This window comes from Jaculus jaculus, chromosome 18 (genome assembly GCF_020740685.1).
Source record: "Jaculus jaculus isolate mJacJac1 chromosome 18, mJacJac1.mat.Y.cur, whole genome shotgun sequence".
Taxonomy (NCBI): Eukaryota; Metazoa; Chordata; class Mammalia; order Rodentia; family Dipodidae; genus Jaculus; species Jaculus jaculus.
Window position 1 is genome coordinate 35869484 of NC_059119.1, and position 21637 is coordinate 35891120.

A 21637-nucleotide genomic window follows, 5' to 3' on the forward strand; every position below is an offset into this window, starting at 1 on the left:
ATCCTGTCCGGTTATGTTTAACCCGCGGGCTTCTACGCGGGTGCTATCAGAAACAACCAGGCTGGGCTTATTTTAAGGACAAGGCGAGACACTGAAACTCCACTTGGAGATGACTAGCAGTTGGGGCAGTGGTCATGCCTGTAATCCCAGCACCTGGGAGGCAGAGGCAGCAAGGAGGAGCTGCAGTCCACACGGACACCAGGTAGCCATGCCTGGCCTGGAGGAGTCTCACTTCCTGTTTTGCACTAATGTGCTATATTTACTGCTAAGTAACCCAGAATTGGTTCAATGACTTTTTTTTTTTTTTTTTTTTTTTGAGGTAGGGTCTCACTCCGGCCCAAGCTGACTTGGAATTCATTATGTAGTTTCAGGCTGGCTTTGAACTCACAGTGATCCTCCTACTTAAGTCTCCCAAGTGCTGGGATTAGAGGTGGTGCATTAGCACACCTGACTTAATGGCCTTTTAATGAAATTCCCAGACACTACTGTTTTTGCTCATCTTTTCTCCCTTCCCCCTTATTTATTTATTTATTTTTAGGCAGGGTCTCACTGTAGCCCAGGCTGACCTGGACCTCAGTCTGTAGCCCCAGACTGGCCTTGAACTCACAGTGACCCTCTTACCTCAGTGCTGGGACTAAAGATCACCCCCAACCTTTTTAAATGTTTATTTTTAATTTTTAATTACTTCATTTGTGTTTTATTTTTTCTGAGGGAGGGTTTTACTCTAGCCCAGGCTGACCTGGAACTCACAACAATCCTCCTACGTCAGCTTCCCGAGTTGGGATTAAAAGCATACACTACTATGCCCAGCTATTTTTCAAGGAGAGGGGTGGGGAGAGAGGAAGCGAGAGGGCATGTGCTCAAGAAGGGGGCGTGCCAGGGCCTCCTGACATTGACCCTGCAAACAAACTACAGACAAATGTGCTGTGTGTATCTGGCTCTATGTGGGTGCTGGGGAACCAAACTCAGGCCTTTGGGTTTTGCAAACAAGTATCTTTAACTGCTGAATCATCTCTTGAGTCCTTTTTTTTTTTCCCTGAGAAGGTTGCATGTAACCCAGGTTGGCTTCCATCTTGCTAAGTAACTGAGAATGACCTTGAACTTGGGATCCACCTGCCTCCACCTCACAAGTGCTGAGACTACAGGTGGACTACAGGTGTGTGCCTAATTTTATGTGGTGCTCGAGGTCACAGTCAGGGACCATGCTGGGCAAGCATGCCAACCAACTGAATTTACACTGCTCACCTTTGCTTGAAGAAACTCTAGTGCCATCTCCCGTAACCACTGTGTCGGCAGATTAACTACTGAGGACTGGGGGAGCTTCTTTCCTTTTTGCTGCTCCCACTTTTCCCCTCCCCGACTTTGTTTTTTTTCTTAGAGGCAGAGTCTCACTCTAGCCCAGGCTGACCTGGAATTCACTATGTAGTCTCAGGCTGGCATCAAGCTCACAGCAATTCTCCCACCTCCTGCCTCTCGAGTGTTGGGATGGATTAGAGATGCGAACCATCACATCTGACTCAAGAAGAGATGTTTTTTGTTTTTGTTTTTTTTTTTTTTTTTTGTTTTTCGAGGTAGGGTCTCACTCTAGCCCAGGCTGACCTGGAATTCACTATGTAGTCTCAGGGTGGCCTCGAACTCACGGTGATCCTCCTACCTCTGCCTCCCGAGTGCTGGGATTAAAGGAGTGCGCCACCACGCCCGGCAAGAAGAGATGTTTTTTGGAGACATGATCTTACATGCTTGCAATCTTCTTGCCACTCCCTTGTGAGAGCTGAGACATAGGTATACACCACCACAGCCAGCGAAAAAGACTTCTAGTGTGGCTCTCAAGCCTGCATAGGGCTGGGAGCCAGTGGAAGGCCCAGTGGGGAGCTGTGGTGGGCAGGGCCCGGGATCTGCACTCCGTGGATGGGATGTGGAATTCCTAACACTCCACATGTTGCTTGGAGCTCTGTGTCCCCAAGATGAGAAGTAAGAAGGGCTGTGATCCAGAAGTGGTGTTTTCTGTGAGTCCTGGAGGACCAACCTACTCGCACACTTCAGGCTCCAGATTTCAAAAAAGCAATCCTTCCCAACCTCAAGTAATGAACAGTCACATGTGCCCCCTGCAGGAGACATCAGCAGACTCTGTACAGGTCTGGGGAGCTGTCTTCCTCCTAGGGCCTAGGAACCCTTGCTCTCTGCCTGGAGCATCCTTCCGAGAGGAGCCCTTCTCCCACGTGTCCTGAGGATCAGCCACAGGCCAAGTGGTGAGCAGCACCCACAGACTGAAAGCTGGAGCACACTGTCCACACCAGCATGGCTGACCCTAGGGGGAAGTGATGAGGCGGCAGGAACTGAGGGGCAGCGGTTGCGCAATGTCTGGTGGTGGGCCAGCTTTTATTATTTGAAAGACACACTGAGTTTCTTCTATTTATTTCATTTTGTCCTACAGACTTTTGGCATATTAAATCCAAAAGATTAGAATTTGAGTCCAAGACTCCAGGAGGAAGAGTCGGCTGCATTTCCTTACCTGGGCAGAGGAGTCAAGACAACATCTAGGACATACATGAGGCAATCTGTGGCAAAAGCCAGTGTCTCAAGCTAGAAGGGCAGGTTGAGTGTAAAGAGCGGGGGCTTGGGGAGGGGTGGAGGGAGGGTATTACCATGGGATATTTTTTATAATCATGGAAAATGTTAATAAAAATTGAGAAAAAAAAAGTGGGGGCTTGGACCACTCCCTGTGATGCAAATTAACTTTTTTTTTTTTTTTTTGAGGTAGGGTTGGTTTCACACTAGCCCAGACGACCTGGAATTCACTATGTAGTCTCAGGGTGGCCTTGAACTCACGGCAATCCTCCTACCTCTGCCTCCCGAGTGCTGGGATGAAAAGTGTGTGCCACCACACCTGGCATAAATTATTTTTTTACACATGAGAGGAATTTAAAATTGACAGGACATGTTAGGAGGAGGTGGGAATCAGGACATTAGACAGGAGGGGGGGGGTCTGTTAACTGGGGTGCAAGCATCAGCCCTTTTTCAGCATCAATGGTCACAAGTGAGAGTCCCCCACCACTCCAGAAGCTTGGGACCCTGACGGGGACTGTGGAGAGGTGGACTCCTAAGAATACATGATTGAGATAGCAGAGACCAGGCTAAGTAGCAAAGGGCCCTACCACCTGACTAGTGACGTGTCTAAGCACGTGACAGTCTTCACAGGAATCAGACACAGGGCTGAGCTCAGGGCCTCGTTCATGCATGCTGGCCAACGGTTCTACTACTGAGCTCCACCTGCTGGCCTGGATTTTTTTTTTTTTTTTTTTTTGAGACAGGGCTTTACTTTGTAATCCGTGACAATGTTCATGCCTCAGCCTTCCAAGTGTTAGGATTACAGACATTAAGTCACCAAACCTAAGTGACAATTTTTTTTTCAAGGCAGGGTCTCACTCTAGCCCAGGCTGAACTGGAATTCACTCTGTAGTCTTAGGCTGGCCTCAAACTCACAGCGATCCTCCTACCTCTGCCTCCAGAGTGCTGGGATTAAAGGCGTGTGCCACTCTAGCCCAGGCTGATTCTGTAGCTTGGGTTGGCGTCAAACTTGGGATGATCCTCGAGAGCTGCTATGCTTGGCTCTGACTGTAGTTTTTTTTTTTTTTATTCGAGGTAGGGTCTCACTCTGCTCCAGGCTGACCTGGAATTCACTCTGTAGTCTCAGGGTGGCCTTGAACTCACAGCGATCCTCTTACCTCCACCTCCCGATCCTCTTACCTCTGCCTCCCAAGTGCTGGGATTAAAGGCGTGCGCCACCACGCCCGGCTGACTGTAGTTTTTGAATGAGTTGGTCAAGAAGTGATTTTCTCATGGGAAAGGATGGGGTAGGATAAGAGGTAAGAGCTCCATTTTCCATGCTTTTCTGACTTCAGAAGGCATAGAGTCCCCAAGGTAGGGTAGAGGTCAGGTCTAATGAAGAGGGGCCAGGCAGGTGCTACGGCCCGTTTGACCTGAGCAGCATCAGGTGCTAGGCCTCCTCTCACCACGTGGCAGCTTTCTAGAAGGAAACAGCCTGATGTCTAGCAACGAGACTCACAGACTAGCCATTTCTCTGGTGAGCTCTGTCTGTACAGCAAGACAGCCAATACTGAATTCCTTTCAGCTAGAGGACTCCTGCTTTAGAGGCGTCAGAATCAGCTAGCAAGGTCTAAGACACAGATACCGGGCCATTCTCTGTGGAGTTTCTGATTCAGAAGATCTGGGTTGGGGCCTAAGAATCTGCATGTCTAACCACCCCCCAAGTGACGCTGGGCTATTGGTCCAGGACCATGCTTTGAGAGCCACTGCCTAGGCCCTCTCCTGACTCTACTGAAGGAGGATGCAAAGTGAATCCCAGTATATGGCAAGGAGGGAGGGACATCGTTATGGGCATCTCTCAACCTAGCCTCAAATTTGGAGATGGAGCAGAAATGACAGTAGCAGAGCTTTCAGCCCATGCAAGAGAAATATGAGCAAACACCATAAAAATGGTTTAAGCCAAGGTGGCGCTTGCTTTTTTTTTTTCCTTAGGTACTGGGGTGGAAATAGGGAGTTGGGCATGCAAGGCACTGAGTCCTGCCCCAGCCCCAGTGTAGCTGACAATACGCATCTTGGTCCGTGTGATACCTCACGTTGTGAGGTCCGAGATTCAGGATCAAAGTCCCATTGTATCTGAGTGTGAATGTACTGCTGCCCACAGCCAAACATGAAGGGGACCAGAAAATTCAAATTCAAATTCAAAGTGGATGGAATAGGGAAACTTAAGTCTTATTTAAAAAAAAAGATGAGAAAAAAAACCCAGGGAGCAAAAAACTATATTTACTCTTCCTTTGGAGAAATGATGAGCAGCTTCCGTCTTTCTCTCTGCCTGTTTTGTGGTGGTACTGAGAACTGAACCCATGGCCTTGGTACAAACTAGGCAAGAGCTCTGCCACTGAGCCTGGAAAAGGGTTTGTGCTTTTGCTATTTGGTTATCAGGTTGCTTTCTTGTTGCTGGGTATGAGGCAGAGGACGGGAGGAAGGACGGGAGGGTGGGGTCCTGCGAAGTTAGCGACAGTGACAGGTGCTGCTATACATACCACCCAGGTGCAAGTCGATGAGGTCACTGTAATAAGACTCTCCCCAATAGTCTACAAGGAATTGGTGAAGACAGAGTTATTCACTCGAACTACCCTGCTGTTCTCCCACACCCAAGACCATCAAGGACGTGAGCACAAGAAACACGCAGAGACAGACTGAGAGGGCCCAAGAAGCGTGCACGCCTGTAAGTGAACTTCAGGCACACACACAGGCCATGTCTATAGCTCATGGTGTGGCGGGGGTTGGGGGGGGTGTAACCAAACACCACGGGATCACAGTGACTCCTATTCACATCTTGACACTGTGAGGGTGGGGGGTTTGGTTTTGCTGAGAACTCCGATCCTCTTGTTACTCAATCTCAACTACAATTTAAAGAAGTTCAACAGAAGATCGGAAGCTACTTGCTTCCTCGGTTTCTAAATATGTCGAAGCCCCCAGCTAAGGCTGTAAGATGTGAACATCTTAAAATAACAATCTCAGAAAACCCAGGCTTGCCCAGATCACTCCCAAGTTACTTGCACACGTCCCAACTGGTGACAAAGGCACTGTCATTCCAGAAACTTTGTTGGATGGGCGGGCTTAAGATGAAGGTGCCACGTCTTCTGAGGTTTAGGTCCCCAATGTCTGACATCCTTCTCCGTAAGAACAAGGAATGAATGAGCGGAGACTTCCAGAGTTCCAATCTCATGACCGCAGGCCCTGAGGCTCGTGGAGGTTTGCTGGCGCAGGATCTCCCGGCATTTCCGTTCCTAAAGGAGCCCAGCTGACTGTCCTGCTCTGACCCGCCCTCCTAAGACGCAGGGCCTGGGGGTGGAGGAGCCCGAGCTAGCGGTCACAGAGAACCAGAGCACGTCACAACTTAGCTGCTACCTTGTCAGCCTTTCTCCGGGCCTCACAACCTGGAAGCTGATCAGTAGCCATGAGAGCTTCTCTTTTTCAGAACAGGCCCATTAGAAAGCTGAGTGCACCCTACCACGACTTTCCGGTTCATGGGCAAGGCCAATCTGGTAGTTCTAAGTTTGAATTGCAGTTCCAGAAACAACAACAACAAAAATGTTCCCCAAGGATCACAGAAGTCTTGGTCTTGCCCTACTGTCAAAGGCTCTAAGCAAAAACTAGTAGTCTGAATACACAGAAGTCTTTAACAAATACAGACTAGCCGATGGTAGGTCCAGATCACGTCTCTTCTCTGGAAGGACAGATTAGCTAAAAAGTATGACCCTTCAGATAGCAAGGGAAGATTGACACCACCACATGACATAGGATGGCAGGTTCTGGCTGCTGCGGCGCAGCTCAGGGAGGAAGGTAGGTAGCGCTGCTGGAAGCAGAAGGGCTCCTCGCTCAGCCAGACGAGTGAGACTGGCAGGTGAAAAGGAATCAGAAGTGGGGAGAAAGGCGTGGCCAGTATGCACCCTGAGATGCTCTGTGCCAGGCAGAGACAGGGCCGCTGGGAATTGGCGCTAGCTAGTCTGGCCTTGGATATGGAATATCGAGAAATGGAAAATAATGTATTGGGAAATAAATACCTATGGTAGAATAGTTTTCTAAATTCATTGTATGGTAATCAGATGGGAATCAGAGCTTCTGAAGCACACGTGTAGAAACAGAACAGCCTTGCCTTTGGGCCCAGGGGTTTGTTTTTGCGAAGCCTCATCTACAGGCAGGAGTTGGACAAGTACATGGCTTTCAAATTTCCACAGAGCATTCCAAGGGAGTCTCCAAAAGACTAACTACAGAGCTGGAGAAATGGCTTAGCATAGCAATTAAGGTGCTTGCCTGCAAAGCCAATGACTGGGGTTCAATTCCCCAGTATCCATAAAATCAGACGCACAAGATGGCGCATGCATTTGGAGTTTGTTTGCAGTGGCTGGAGGCCCTGGCATGTCTGTTCTCTGTTTCTCTTCTCTCTCTCTGCTTGCAAATAAATAAATAAATAATCTGAAAGTATTAAAAAAGAGTAATTACCGGGCTGGAGAGATGGCTTAGCAGTTAAGGTGCCTGTCTGTGAAGCACAAGGACCCAGGCTTGACTTCCCAGAACCCACGTAAGCCAGACGCACAAGTGGCACACGCGTCTGGAGTTTGTTTTCAGTGGCTAGAGGCCCTGGTGTGCCCATTCTCTCTTTATCTCTCTCTAATAAAAATAAGTAAAGAAAAATATTAAAAAAAAAAGAGTAACCACAGCCAGGCATGGTGGCACACCTTTAATCCCAGCATTCGGGAGGCAGAGGTAGGAGGATCGCTGTGAGTTCAAGGACACCCTGAGACTACATAGTGAATTCCAGGTCAGTCTGGGCCAGAGTGAGACCCTATCTTGGAAAAAAAAAATAAATAAATAAAAAGAGTGGGCTGGAGAGATGGCTTAGTGGTTAAGCACTTGCCTGTGAAGGCTGAGGACCTGGTTGCAGGCTCTATTTCCCAGGACCCATGTTAGCCAGATGCACAAGGGGGCACACACGTCTGGAGTTCTGGTGAGCCCATTCTTTCTCTTTCTCTCTCTGTATGTCGTTCTCAAATAAATAAATAAAAATAAAATAAATTTTAAAAATAATAAAAAATAAAAAGTATGTACAGATACTTTTAACTCCGATAAACTTGCAATACACCATGTTCAAGTGCTTCACATGCCAACTTTGGACCCACCGATGACCTCCAGGTGAGCCTGCTCTTGTAAGGCTTTCACAGGCAAGTCTCTTCCACTGGCTGTGAAAAGATCTGAACATCTTGCAAGCACGTTGGCAAAAAGTAATTAATTAATCCAAGTCCTACTGGCAACAGAAATGCTCACATGTCGGGCTGGAGAGATGGCTTAGCGGTTAAGCGCTTGCCTGTGAAGCTTAAGGACCCCGGTTCGAGGCTCGGTTCCCCAGGTCCCACGTTAGCCAGATGCACAAGGGGGCGCACGCGTCTGGAGTTCGTTTGCAGAGGCTGGAAGCCCTGGCGCGCCCATTCTCTCTCTCTCCCTCTATCTGTCTTTCTCTCTGTGCCTGTCGCTCTCAAATAAATAAATAAAAAATTAAAAAAATGTTTAAAAAAAAAGAAATGCTCACACGTCACTGTACAGGGACCCCTTAGGGTGGGGCTCAGGGACATGCTGCCCTCAGTGGACTTTTGAGAGCTTTATCTCTGTGATGGGAGGCTTATAAGACCTTTACATGGTGGCTGGAGGGATGGCTTAGCGGTTAAGGAACTTGCCTGCAAAGCCAAAGGACCCAGGTTCAATTCTCCAGGACCCAGATGCACAAGGGGGCGCACACACCTGGAAGTTCATTTGCAGTGGCTGGATGTCTTGAGTGCCCATTCTTTCTCTCTCTCTCTACCTGCCTATTTCTCTCCCAAACAAATAAATAAAAATAAATTAAATAAATTAAAACAAATTATTATTTTTTAAAAAGAAGCTGTTTACATGAACTCCTGGTAGATCAGTGATTCAAGTGTGGACCCGGAGGAAGATGAGAAGGTGGGTATTTCTGATTTTTTTCCCCAGTCCATATCCTCATTGGATAGTGATCACTAAGCTGACTGGTGAGTAAAATTTCTGGAGAAAGACCTATCTCTCTGCCTAACCTGACTTACTGCCACAGAACTCCAGTGACAGAAGCAATCCTTGACACCAGGCTCATGTTTTGGGGCAGCCCACTGGCCACTGATCAACAAGGCCATGTGGTAGGGACCAGCCCTTCCTGCCCCTCACCACCAGCTCTTCAGTTCATACACAGTCTGCTTGCTAAGAGGCGTACCAGCTACAAGAGGCCCTGGCACCTTCCTTCCTCCTAGCTTCGTACTCTGAATTCTGAGCCCATAGGCCATGAGGTGTCTGTAGACACGAGGCTCCCATCCAGGGACTAGACCTCGAGGAAGCAGGTTAGTCACACCATGCCTGAGGCTGGGCCAGCTATGTCACTCAAGCTCTGCAGCCAGCAGGACTCCCTTGTCCTAGACCCAGAGACAGCTCGGGCACCTCCTCGCTTTTCTGTACCCATCTTGCTGCACCCGGCAGTCACCAATCGCACGGCCCTCGCGACGGCTTCCCGTGCCCACGCCACACAGGCTTATCGCGGGTCCTGAGCCCATCCAGCCACGGCCCACGTGAGGGGCCCTGAGTGGATACAAACACAGGCCCAGGGCACTCTGCGAGCACAGGGGCAGCCTAAGCCCCCCCAGGAGGGCACAGGCTCTGTGCCGTGAGGCCTGGGCAGGAGGAGTCCGGGGAACTGAGGACAGAAGCACGGGGAAAGCAGGCTGGGGCCTGCTCGGTGCAGTTCTGTGATGGCTCCTTGTGGGAAAATCTCCTTTGTTTTTCAGTATTTTCTCCCAGAGAAAAGGATGGGGAGAATGAGGGAGAGTAGGAATAGGGAGAGGAAGCTCAGAGCTTTGTTCTGCGTGGAAAGAGCAAGCTGTGGCAGGGGCTAGGGAGCTGGCCTGCGTGTCAGGTAAGCCCCATGCCTGGGTGATGTCAGTGACCTAGCAAACCCAGACAGAGAAGCTGAAGCCCTGAAAAGGTGATGCCACCCCCCCCCCACGAGGAGGGAGGGCAGGCACTCCTCAGAATAAGCCTCCTGAAGAGGAAGCCCGACAGTACCTGCTTCGCCTCGAAGAGCCTTCTCTACTGCGACACCCCTCTCCTCCAGCTGCCTCTGCTTCTCCTCCACCTGTTCCAGCTGCCGTTGGATGATCTGTCAAGAGAAAGAGTGGAGGGTTGAAGAAATGGCTCATCAGCTAAAGGCCTTTGCTTGCAAAGCCTGCTAGCTGAGTTCAAATCCCCAGTACCCAGTTAAAGCCAGACACACAACATGGCACATGCTCTGCAGTTTGTTTGTAGCCAGTGGCAAAAGGCCCTGGGACATCCATACTATCAAATAAATAAATAAATTATTAAAAAAAGAAAGAAAGAAAGAAAAAAGAAACAGCTGGGCGCTGGGCGTGGTAGCCCACGACTTTAATCCTAGCACTCGAGAGGCAGAGGTAAGAGGATCGCTGTGAGTTTGAGGCCACCCTGAGACTCCATAGTGAATTCCAGATCAGTCTGGGCTAGAGTGAGAGCCTACCTCGGGGGGGATGTTGGGGGAGGGAAACAAAGCTGGTTGTAGTGGCTCACATCTTTAATCCCAACAATTGGGAGGCAAAAGTAGGAGGGTTGCCATGAGTTCAAGGCCACCCTGAGACTACATAGTGAAGTCCAGGTCAGCCTGGGCTAGGGTGAGATCCTGCCTCATAAAACCAAAAAAACAAAGCTGGCGTGGTGGCACACACCTTTAATATCCGCACTTGGGAGGCGGAGGTAGGAGGATCACTGTGAGTTGGAGGCCACCCTAAGACTACATAGTGAATTCCAGGTCAGCCTGGACTAGAGTGAAATCCTACCTTGTAAAACCAAAAAAAAAAAAAAACTAAACAATGTAAACTCCCATCTTTCTCTTACCTGCAGCTTCCAGAAGTTCTAAGTTGCAAATTCAAGGTGGGAACAAGGCAAATTATGTATGGGAAAGCTGTTAAGGGCACTTGCTTACAAAGCAAGCCTGAGTTCGATTCCCCAGCACCCAGGTAAACCAGATGCCCAAAGTGGCACATTCATCTGGACTTTATTTGCAGTGGCGAGAGGCCCTAGCATGCTCATTCTCTATCACTCTCTGCTTGAAAAAAAAAATTAAAAACTATCAAGTCAGATGTTTCTAATAAGGTTGACTGGATGAGGTTCTTAGATGTCTTGTCACTGCAAGTTAAAAAAAAAAGTGTCTAGAACAATCTAGTTGGAGACTGATGTCTTGAGCTTTCCACACAAAATTCCACAGACACCAGGCCACAAATGGGCACTAGATACGTAGCTTATAAGTGCGTTAGTTATTCCCCCCCACCCCCCGCGGCTATTCTAGACCAAAGCATTCAGGAAACTAGAAACATGGATCTACCCCCGACCCCCACCACCAAGGTAGGGTCTTGCTCCAGCTCAGACTAACCTGGAACTTGCTGTATAGTCCCAGGCTGGCCTTGAACTCACAAGGATCCTCCCGAGTGCTGGGATTAAAGGCATGTGTGTGCCACCGCCATGCCTGGTGGATCTTCCTTTTTACAGATCATGCCACAAAGAGGAGTGTCTGTAGTGCACTGAGTTGAAGGCACTTTGGGGCTGCTATCTTGGATGTAAGACACCCGTGAGACTGTGCTGGTTTGCCTACCTCCCCCGCGATGGATGAGGCCCTCTGGGGGCACAGCGGGAGGACGCATGTGACTCCCACCCGAACGCGGTGCCCAGCCCTGGTGCCCACCTGAGCGCGGTGCAGCCGCTTCAGCTCCTCCTGCTTGGCCTGTCTCCGCGCTGCCTTCTGCACGCGCCGTGTCAGCTTGGCACTCAGCTCCTCCTCCGTGTAGGTTCTGGGCTGGACAGGATGAAAGAACTCTTCAGCCAGGCGCATGCAGATGGGGGTTAGTTTGGTAGCAGGCTGGCAGGGGCACAGGGAGGATCTTCCCACACATGGTGGCTGATGCGTGGCAGATATCTGGGTATGGTGCGTATATATCTCCTAGCTGCAGCCCAACCAGAGAGATTTTGTGGGCACTTGTCCCTGTGGGAGCCGTCATGCCAGAGGCACAGCTAAAACCACAAGATGAGACATTCCCACTCTGTGACATGGAGAGGAATCTGAGTGGGGCTGTTAGGGGTTAAACCACAAACACATAAGCTCCTTTATCACTGTTTCTCATATAAGCATGACTGTACTTTTAAAGACAGTGTTGGGGTTAAAAAAAAAAAAGTCCCAGTAAAATGTTTCCCCAAGCCTCTGGCTTCTGAGGCACACAGGGAAAGAAATAAAGGCTTGAAAAGTCAGGATCCTTTTATATTCCTGTTTGGCATCAAAGCCACTCTCTTCAAATAAGTGGGATTCATATGGTTCTTCTAAGAGGTAACATTTGAAGTAGAGAAGATAGGGGAGGACAATTCTATTTTAAATCTCAGTGAACCCACATTAACACATACAAGTCTGTGTGGGGAATAATTGCCACGGAGAGGAAGGGAGAAAGTAGCCTGGTCAGGGCGATTGCCGCCAGTGCCCTTAAGAGCCAGGAGGCAACTGGACAAGTGCCATGCAGTCTGTTGGTGGCTGTCCAGACCTACCTACACACGTGGGCTGTCATGCTCCCAAACACCCAGGGCTTGACCTGATGGGAGTCACATGTAGGAGTGTGCCTTTAGTTGTGAGGCCCTCTTTATTGCCTCTGAGAAGCCAATGAGACTTTATAAAGGAGACTTCCAAATTCAACATAGGGGTCCACACCCATTCTCTCTTCTCAAAGAGCTCAAGTGAGAATGGAGAGTCAAGGGAACAGGCAACAGGAAGACCCTAGGATCGTTGCAACATGTCCTGACAGTCCACAGTGAAGGGCTGGTGACCACTCCTCACTGAGCGGCCGGGCCAGACCAATGGGGTAGCTCTGCCCCCACCTGGAGCATGGAGCAAACCACATGCACTCCAGCCAGGGGACGAGCAGGCATCTCCTCCTCTTCCTCCACCCTGTGACATGGCTAAAGACAGTCTGGCTGTGATAGCTGCATGCACCTATGACGTAGTTAGTGAAGATGTGGCCACAGGGCCCATGGGGTATCCAGGTGGTTAATCACAGACAGGCATGCAGCGAGGCCCAGCCAGCAGCAATGAGACACTACCTTTGATGAATAGGCTCTCCTGAATGCCAAGGCGTGTGGTACATAAATCGACTTTTAAGGGGATGGCAACAGAAAACAAAACAGAATAGTAATGATAATGATGATTAAAAAGAACACAGAAATGGAGCTAAATCAGTTAGAATTTTCAAACAAATGTGAGACTTCAACGCATGATCATTTTCCACAATGTCACACAGGGCCACACAAAGAGGAACCTGGGACCAAGGTGGACCCCACCAGCTGCATCCTAGTGAACTCTGCTGTTAAGACTGGGGTTCACTTTTCTACTTAACTGAGCAGAAGCAGACTCCTCACCATGCCTCAAGCCTATCCTCATGTCAGTCCCTTGCATAGGTAGCCTGTTTCAATGTGATGAAACACATTGTTCCCCCTTAGCAACACACTCGTTTGCTTGGGTTCCCACTGCTGAATGCTTCCCGATATGAAATGCAGGAAAGAGATGGAGATTCCTGATGTCAGACATGGCACAGAGGTAAATGGGCACTGACGCTCACCAAAAGGCTCTCAATGCAATCCTCAAACAGGGTCACATGGGTTCACAATGTGCCAGTCAGGGAAAGCCAGCTCTTCCCCTCCACCCGGCCTATTTTTTTTTTTTTTTGAGGTAGGGTCTCACTTTAGTGTGCCATCATGCCCACCTGGCCTTTTTTTTTGTGCGTCAGGGTCTCCAGCCACTGTAATTGAACCCCAGACGCATGTGCCACCTTGCCTTGCACATGTGTAACCTTGTGTGTTTGGCTTACTTGGGATATGGGGAGTCAAACATGGATTCTTAGGCTCCTCAGGCAAGAGCCTTAACTGCTAAGCCATCTCTCCAACCTCTTCTTCTTCTTCTTCTTTTTTAAAAGACAGAGTCTAGTTCAGGCTGACCTGGAACTCATTCTGTAGTCCCTGGCTGGCGCTGAACTCACAGTGATCCTTCTATCTTAGCCTCCTGAGTGCTGGGGTTAAAGATGTACACCACCATGTCCAGCAAGCCTGCTATTTTTCAAGACTCATTCTGCATGTCGGCGTGGTGTGGTGTGATGTGAAGGTTGTGCAGGTGTGCATACCCTGACATGCATGCAGAGGTCAGAGGAAGACGTGGAGCCTCTTCTGTCGCTCATATGCTTACGTCCTTGAACAGAGTCTCTGTCTGAACTCCGTGCTGCCATCTTATGGATGACTGGCTTATCCAGCAAACCCCAGCAATTCTGGGGTCTCTGTTCCCCACAGGACTGGGGCCAGAGTCATTTATATGGGCGCTGGAAATTGAACTCAGAGTGAAGCTGGCTCTCAGGCCCTCATGCTTGGCATAACAAGCACCCTTACCTGCTGTGCCACCTCCCCAGGCCCCACCGCTTCACTCATTTGGCGAAGGGACTGAGCAGCACAGAGCACTGTGATTTGTCATTGTGGAAATCTCTTCCCCGCCTTAAACACCAAGTGGAACTGCCCCAGCCTCGGCCAGTTATCTTTGTCCTGCTAGTCATCGCGTTGGCCCTTGGAGAGCCGAGGAGAAACAACAGGAACTTTGTGGCTTGCAAGACTGCCAGATGCTGAGATCAACACAGTGGGGACCGGCATAGTATGCCACAGGCATGCTGGCTAAAAAAAATTTCCTTACATTTCCTGCTCTGAAAGGGTTCAAACTCAGAAACTCCAAAAAGGAAGGCAATGAATGACTAAACAACCTTCACCTAGATTCTCCAACAGTAGCATTGCAGGGATATGGTTTTTACATATAACTTTTCTCTTTTCTTTTTTCCCCTCTTCCTTTCAAGGTAGGGTCTTGATCTAGTCAAGGCTGACCTGGAAGTCACTAGGTAGTCTCAGGCTGGCCTCAAACTCAGCAACTGTTCCAAAAGTAGTGTCTTTTTTTTTGTTTGTTTTTGTCATCTTATTTTCAAGGTAGAGTCTTGCTCTAGCCCAGGCTGACATGGAATTCACTAGGTAGTCAGGTGGCTTTGAACTCATGGTGATCCTTCTACCTCTGCCTCCCAAGTGCTGGCTGGGATTAAAGATGTGCGCCACCATGCCTGGCTTTTTTTTTGAGACATGATCTTGCTATTCGGCTCTAGCTGGTTTGAAGTTCACTATATAGCACAGGATAGTCCTGAACTTGCAGCAGTCCTCCTATCTCCACTTCCCAAATGCTTGGATCACTGGCATGAGTCAAATGCCTGCTGAGTTCCACAGCTTGAACACTCACAGCCCTGCCCTTGCTCAGATGCCACACAACGGGGAAAGATGTATCAGCTCTCCTTGAGGCCACGCTTATTTGGGGTATTCCCTGACTGACTGCCAAGTGAACGACCTTGTCCCTGGGGGGTACACCTGGGTCATCAGTTCTCCACGACCATGTGGTTCTAGGTATCTATGATGGCTTTGTGATTTGTTCACAGAGCTGGTGGAAGTTAATTCCTCTGTTCTGTGGTCCCAGGGAATCTGAGGTCACTGGGCAGCTGGATCAATATGATGGCCTTGGCCACCGTGACATGAACTGCATGCTTACTACGCAGGAAAAGGACCATGTCTTCTTTTCTTTTCTTCTTTCTTTTTTTGGTTTCTTGAGGTAGTGTCTCACTCTAGTCCAGGCTGCCCTGAATTAACTATGGAGTCTCAGGCTGGCCTCAAACTCACGGCAATCCTCCTACCCTGCCTCCCAGTGCTGGGATTAAAGGCGTGCACCATCATTCCTGGCTTACGTTTTCTTTTCTTTACAGTTTGTTCAGGACTCCTGAAAGCACTTCCACAAGCAGTATCTGGCCCAATGCCAATGGCACTGCCTGGGAGACCTTGGCAGGGAGCCCTCAATAGCATGCATGTGTACTCGGGGCTCCTGGTGGACCACGAGGCCAGTTCCACCTCATGTTGTATGCAAGGAGAGGCTTGTAGTTCTAGATGCCCCAGGACAGCAGAGAAAGAGCTTCTGTGTCCCAGGAGAGTGAGAAGAGATAGAAAATGGCTTCCTTTGGCTTTTTGAGGTAAGAGGAACTGGATCAGGTTGGGGGGAGATCTGAAATGGGCTACAGGTGCCATCTTTACAAACAGGAACATACGGGGGACAGAGCCACCATGGCCTGCTCTGGTTGGTCTTCAAGTTCAAGGTTATCAACAGAAAGGTCTAAATCAAGCCCAAGGTCTGAGAGACCTTGCCAAAAAGGTACATGGTGCTCTGGGGAAACGGGAAACCTTCCAATGAAAAAGGAAGGCAGAAAGGACAGCTGGGTCATCATCAAGTGCAGAGGGCCACACAAGCCAGGGCTCACGGAAGGGAGGTGTGGGATGGCTCATACAGGGTGTCACGGTCCCTCCTCTGCTGTGAGAGCCCTCGTGGCCCTCAGTTCCCGTCTGATCACTGTTGCTGTGCCACAACTGCCATGTTAGACCTCTCTGATCCCCTCCTTCCTCCAACTTCACTGTGTCTGGACAAATCTATCACAACCCTTGAGAACAGAAGACTTAGCAAGTAGCTAAGGGAAGCCAGCAACACTAGAGTCCTCCACACGGGGCCTGCTTTCAGGAGAGCTGGGTACTGTGCCTTCTCTGAAGCCCTGGTGCAGCAGGGCCCTGAGAGGGGCATGCCTAGCACTTCCCCAAGGCCAGCCTTCAGACTAGCTCATTATCAGGAACAAGTCCTCTCTAGCAGATGTACCAGCAGTCGGGGTGGAGGGGGGCACCTCTGGTCCATGCCCGGTGCCCTGCCCTCACTTTCATGACCTGGAACAATGCTTTAACTCTTCTTGCACCTTTTGGCCCTGGCAGATTCTGCCTGAGTGGGCGTGATGACAGGGTGCTCCCTAACAGGGTATCCTGCACCCTGGCCTTCCTCAGCAGACGAGGCAATATACTCTGCCGCTCACTTCAAAATGACTTGGAAAAGCCGCGGAGTCTAACTGGTCCCGGGCTGGCTCAGCACGCTGGCAAGAGCCTGCGAAGAGATCAGAGCAGCATGCCGGTGCTCTGCCCCAGCTCTGGGCTGGTCTCCTTGCCTGTTACTCCACCAGCCGTCTCGAAGCTGTTCAGGAACTGGACCCACTCACCTCTCGCCTGGACTTCTGGGAGGACCTCTCAAGGATGTCATCGCTGGACAGGTCTGAGTCCTCTGAGAAACTCAGCTGTCGCCGGAGCTGCAGCTCTACGGGGTGAAGAGGACAAAATGAAGGATGTGACCAGCCTCTCACCTTCCACAGGCACAAGGTCTCCAGGGTGGCTGAACACTTCTCCCACATGAGGTGTCGTGTACTTGGGTGATGACACTTATCCCCAGATGGGGCAGGGCCAACACCAAAGACAGCACCCCAGACTTCTGCCAAGGAGCTTCCTTGCAGGACTGCGCTTGTCCCACTCAAAACCAGTCCCACTTTGGGGTCACGTAACTTGAGGAAGGGAACTAACCTCCAGAATCTACCTTACCTTGTTTTAACCTTGTGTGAGAATTTATTTACTTACTATTATCATCATCATCATCATCATTATTATTTTTGTTTTTCGAGGTAGGGTCTTGCTCTAGCCCAGGCTGACCTGGAATTCACTATGGAATCTCAGGGTGGCCTCAAACTCACTGCGATCCTCCTACCTCTGCCTGGGACTAAAGGCATGCACCACCATGCCCGGCTTATTTATTTTTCATGGACCGGGAATACTCCGAGGACCCTTATGGCTTGGTTCCCTTCCTCCTAATACTCTTACGGAAGCAGCATAGGCAGTGGATCATAGAACAGAATGACTCTGGGATCATTCCTCATGCCACTGGGTGGGCACCCATCCCTTGGCCGTACCTGCTCTCACGACTGGAGATGCCCTGTTGGGGCCCGAGTTCACAGTGGTGCCGCTGGATGGGGTGCTGGAACAGGACCTTGCGTCGCCCTTTTTCTTTTTGTCCTTCTTGTACCCAGAGAAGACCGACTTCCAGAGAGACTTGGGCTTAGCGGTGGCTTCCTCGGGCGGGCCCTGGCCAGGTCTGTCTGCGGGCCGGCCCTCCCCCTTGGATTTTTTCTCTTTTCTGTTTCTGCGCGGGGAGAAGAGGGACGACTTCTTCTTGCTCTTCCCACTGGAGCCCTCAGAGGAGGTGACGGAGCCATCGGGACCCCCGGAGTCAGAAGGAGGGGAGGGCACCTCCTCGCTGGTGGCTTCATGTTTCAAAGTAGACACCTGGGGACCTCGGAGGCCTGGCTGTCTGGAGGCCTGGGGCCCCAGTTCCTTGCCCCGGGAGGGTGCCAGGTGCCCTACATGGGACCTGGAGGCCGTGGAGGCGAGCTCCATGGCCTGCATCCGACTCAGCTGCCTGGCCATGGCATCCCTGAGCGCCTGGCTCTTCACCGACTTCTCCCGGGCCCGCATGCGCTCCTCCGCCAGCTCCTTGGCCTCTGCGGAGACCAGGGGCAGTGCCCTTCTCGGGGGCTGCACCCCTCGCTCCAGCAGCGGCGGTGGCTGCCCGTTCTCCCTGGCCAGCGGCTTCTCGCCACGGGACCAGCAGGACGGGGGCGTGAAGAACTTCTCGTGCGCGCTCGAGTCCTCCTCCGTCTTGTCGTCGTAGGTGTCCTCCACATCGTCCGCGAAGGGGATCTCGTCCACGCTCTCCACGAACGACTTGCGCACCTCCTCCTGCGCGGGCGCGCGGCCTGGCTCTCGGGGCCGCAGGGGGACGGCCGGGGCCGGGGCCGGGACCGCGGGGGAGGCGGGCTTCCTCCGCAGGGTGGCGGGCTCCTCGTCGGGCGGCGGCGGGGGCGGGCTGGAAGGCGGCGTGAGCATGGTGGAGTCCGAGGTGTTGAAGCTCTGGCTGCCCAGGGTCTTGGTGGTGGAGGAGCTGCCCTGGAGGCCCAGGCCCGAGCTGCTGGACAGCTCCCGGCGCTCCTCCGGGCCGGCGCGCAGCGGGTCGCGATCGCGATCGCAGGGGGACTGCGGCGCGGGCGGGGGAGGCGGGTCAGCCGCTGACCTGGTCAGGCCGGGCCTCTTAGGGGCCGGAGGGGGCTCGGCAAGGCGCAGCCCCTCGGACGTGGGGGCGGGGGCACGGAGGCCGGCCTCGGGGCCCTTGCTCCGCTGCACCGGGGCGAGCCCGAGGCTGCGGCGGATCTCGGCGCTCTTCATCCAGAACTCCTCCACGAGGTCCCCCCGCTTCACGGTCTCCTCCGCGGGGGGCAGCAGCGGCGTGGACGCTTTGGCGGGAACCGGCTGGAAGCGGATGGGGGACTCGGTGGGGGACGGGACGGCGGTGGCCTCGGCGCAAGGGGAAGGCTGCGGCTGGGAGCAGATGGGAAGCCGGGTGCAGGGGGGCGAGGACGGGGTCAGCGGGGTCTCGAGCTGCAGGCTGGCTGGTGAGGTAGGAGTCCTGGCTTCTGGCAGTGCCACGGGCTGCGACCGAACCGGAGAGTATGCGGCTTGCCGATGGGACGGGGCTTCGGCTCTGAGCCTCTCTCTGAGGTGCAGAGGACCGGGGAAGGGGTGCTCCTCGGGGGATCTCAGCGCGGTGACAGAGGAAAGGGGCAGCCGGGTCTCCTGCAGGGAAGCAAGAAGCAGGTGGGGGTCCATGACCTCTCTCACATACACTGACCTCTCTCCATCCTTTTATCTGTATAAGGGCTCCAGGAGAAGCTTCCTGACTTTCTGCTCTATTTTGTTCGCCCTTTTACAACCCCTTCCTTACTCTGACTGGACTGAGTTTTCCCAGGTTGCTTTCATCTCACAAACATCCTTGGTCCCTGGTCCACTGACAAGAACACTGGCCAAGGACATTAAGGAATTAGGCTTTCATCCCACCCATAATCCCCAGAGTTGTGGGGTCTCCAAGGAACCAGTACAGGGCCAATACAGCGAGAAGGCCTAACATAATTATTAAACACAGCCAGCCAGGCAGACACACTATCCTTTCCAGAAGCTTGGAGAAGCTCAAAGACCCTCACACCACGTGCCCTAGTGCCTCCCACATCTCAGGGCAACTATGGGACTATGCCATGCTGCCCAGAGTCCCGAAGACCCAGGTCTGCCCTCCACATGGTACTTCCCAGACGATGTTCCAGACACTGCTGAGATGCATTCCCTATGGTGATTCACTCACCACCAGTGATCTAGAGATGTATTTTTAATTTAAGCAGTTATACATTGACATTTTAACATGAAGAAAAATGGGGGCTGGAGAAATGGCTCAGTGGTTAAGGCACTTGCCTGAAAAGCCTAAGGAACTGGGTTTGATTCCCCAGCACCCACACATAAAGCCACATGCACAAGATAGCACATGCATCTGGAGTTCGTCTGTAGTGGCTAGAGGCCCTAGGGCGCCCATTCTCTCTCTCAAATAAATAAATAAAATATTAAGAAAGGGAAAAACGTACATATCATAACTCATGATCACACAAATAACACTGCATAAATTTAATAATAAATTTAAATAAAGGCTGAGCTAGAATCCAAAGGCCATGCCTCTTGTCAACAGCTTTGTGGCATGAATTTTTTTAATTTTAGTTTTTTGTTTTTATGAATTTAAAAAAATTTTCCTCAGAATGAGCTGGCTTCTTCACCTCCAGTCTTTGTGGGGGGGGGGGCTCATACTGGGGGCTCTTACACAGGACTTACAATGTTCTCTCAAGGTCCCATTGGTTCCTTGTCCCCCACAGTGAGCCCCAAACTCTTACCTGTGCGGCAGGGCTGTGGGCCGGGGAGAACAGAGCAGCTTGCTCCCGAGGGGACCGGACAGGGCTGGAAGCTTGGGAGGGACCTAAAAGAAGGGACAGTGGGCTTTACAACAGGACATCGGCCTGCTCCATGAGGTGTCACAGTGCCACGGGCCCATGGCTGAGGCAGAAGAGCAGAGGTTCAGACAGGCCAGGTCTGTCCTCCGTCTGTTCTGCAAAGAACCAAGTGAAGGGGCCCATCCCTGCATCTTCCTTCTGCAACCTGGCCCCAAGATCTTCAAAGTGCCTTCTAACTTTTCATGCTCCCAAGATCTCGAGGAAAGGTGCTACTGGCTGAAGCCACTGGCTGTAGAAACCTGTGGTCCAGGGCAGGCAAGAACTAGGGTGGTTGGGGCAGGGATCCGGGCTAGTGCTGGGCCACTCTGGCTGTGCTCTGAGCCCCTCACTAGGTGCCAGCAGCAGACCCTCTGCGCTCTGGAAGCCGCGTCTGCTGCTGGCAGTGACAGCCCTACCTTTCTCCTGCTGTTCCGGTACGGTGGGCGGTTGCTCGTCCTCATTTTCTGACACCCTCAGCTCTAGTTCTGCTTCCACGTCAGCCTGGCGTTGCAGGCGGAGCTCTGTTTCAGCTTCGGAGGGGATGTCGTCAGACCAGCGCTGATCTGGTGGAGAGAGGGGACGTGCAAATGGCTGCCCAGCTTGAGCCTGGGCTGGGCTCCTTTTTCTGGGCCCTGCTTCCTCCGTGAACACTTTTAATAGGTTGATCTATTGTGTGACGTCTGGATCTGGCTTTGTCCCTACAAACCTGGCCCCTTACCGGCAACAGACCTGCCTCCTGGTCTACACCAAGCTTCCGAGCCCTTGGAGAAAACAGCATCCTGACACAAAGTGCTCCCCGACCCAGCACTGAGTCTGGGGAAGCATGCAGAACTTCACTTTTTAAATACAGGGACTAGGACACGACAGGCTGCTATAGGGAGACACCCTTTGGGTGTCCCTCTGGAGGGTGGGCCTAGCTTCCTGCACTCATCTTTCTTTTGCCAGTCTTGGACCCACCTCCCACTGCCAAGCTGAGACCTGCATCCCCTTACCACCTTGACTCCAGTTTTGTCCCTACCACCTCCCAGCCTAGTCTGGGCCCTTTCCCGAACCAACAAGACTGCACTTTTTAAAATTCTTTAAATATTCTGGCCTCTGGCTGCCAGTGGGCGTTTATGGGATCAAAGGTCCCACACAAAGCATACATTGGATTAGCT

The 21637-nt window shown here is 51.5% G+C and overlaps 1 protein-coding gene across 2 annotated transcripts in view; it reads right to left on the reverse strand.

Moving 5' to 3' along the window:
• Mical3 (microtubule associated monooxygenase, calponin and LIM domain containing 3) overlaps positions 1–21637 on the reverse strand; it is a 229562-nt gene that overhangs the window by 9012 nt on the left and 198913 nt on the right. For both annotated transcript variants that reach the window (XM_045137315.1, XM_045137316.1), the window contains exons 24-29: positions 20897–21043; positions 20385–20467; positions 17535–19251; positions 16797–16891; positions 11354–11464; positions 9670–9763 (exon numbers count right to left, since the gene is read on the reverse strand). In XM_045137315.1, the coding sequence (XP_044993250.1) occupies positions 9670–9763; positions 11354–11464; positions 16797–16891; positions 17535–19251; positions 20385–20467; positions 20897–21043 (2247 nt within the window). The remainder of the gene's footprint in view (positions 1–9669; positions 9764–11353; positions 11465–16796; positions 16892–17534; positions 19252–20384; positions 20468–20896; positions 21044–21637) is intronic.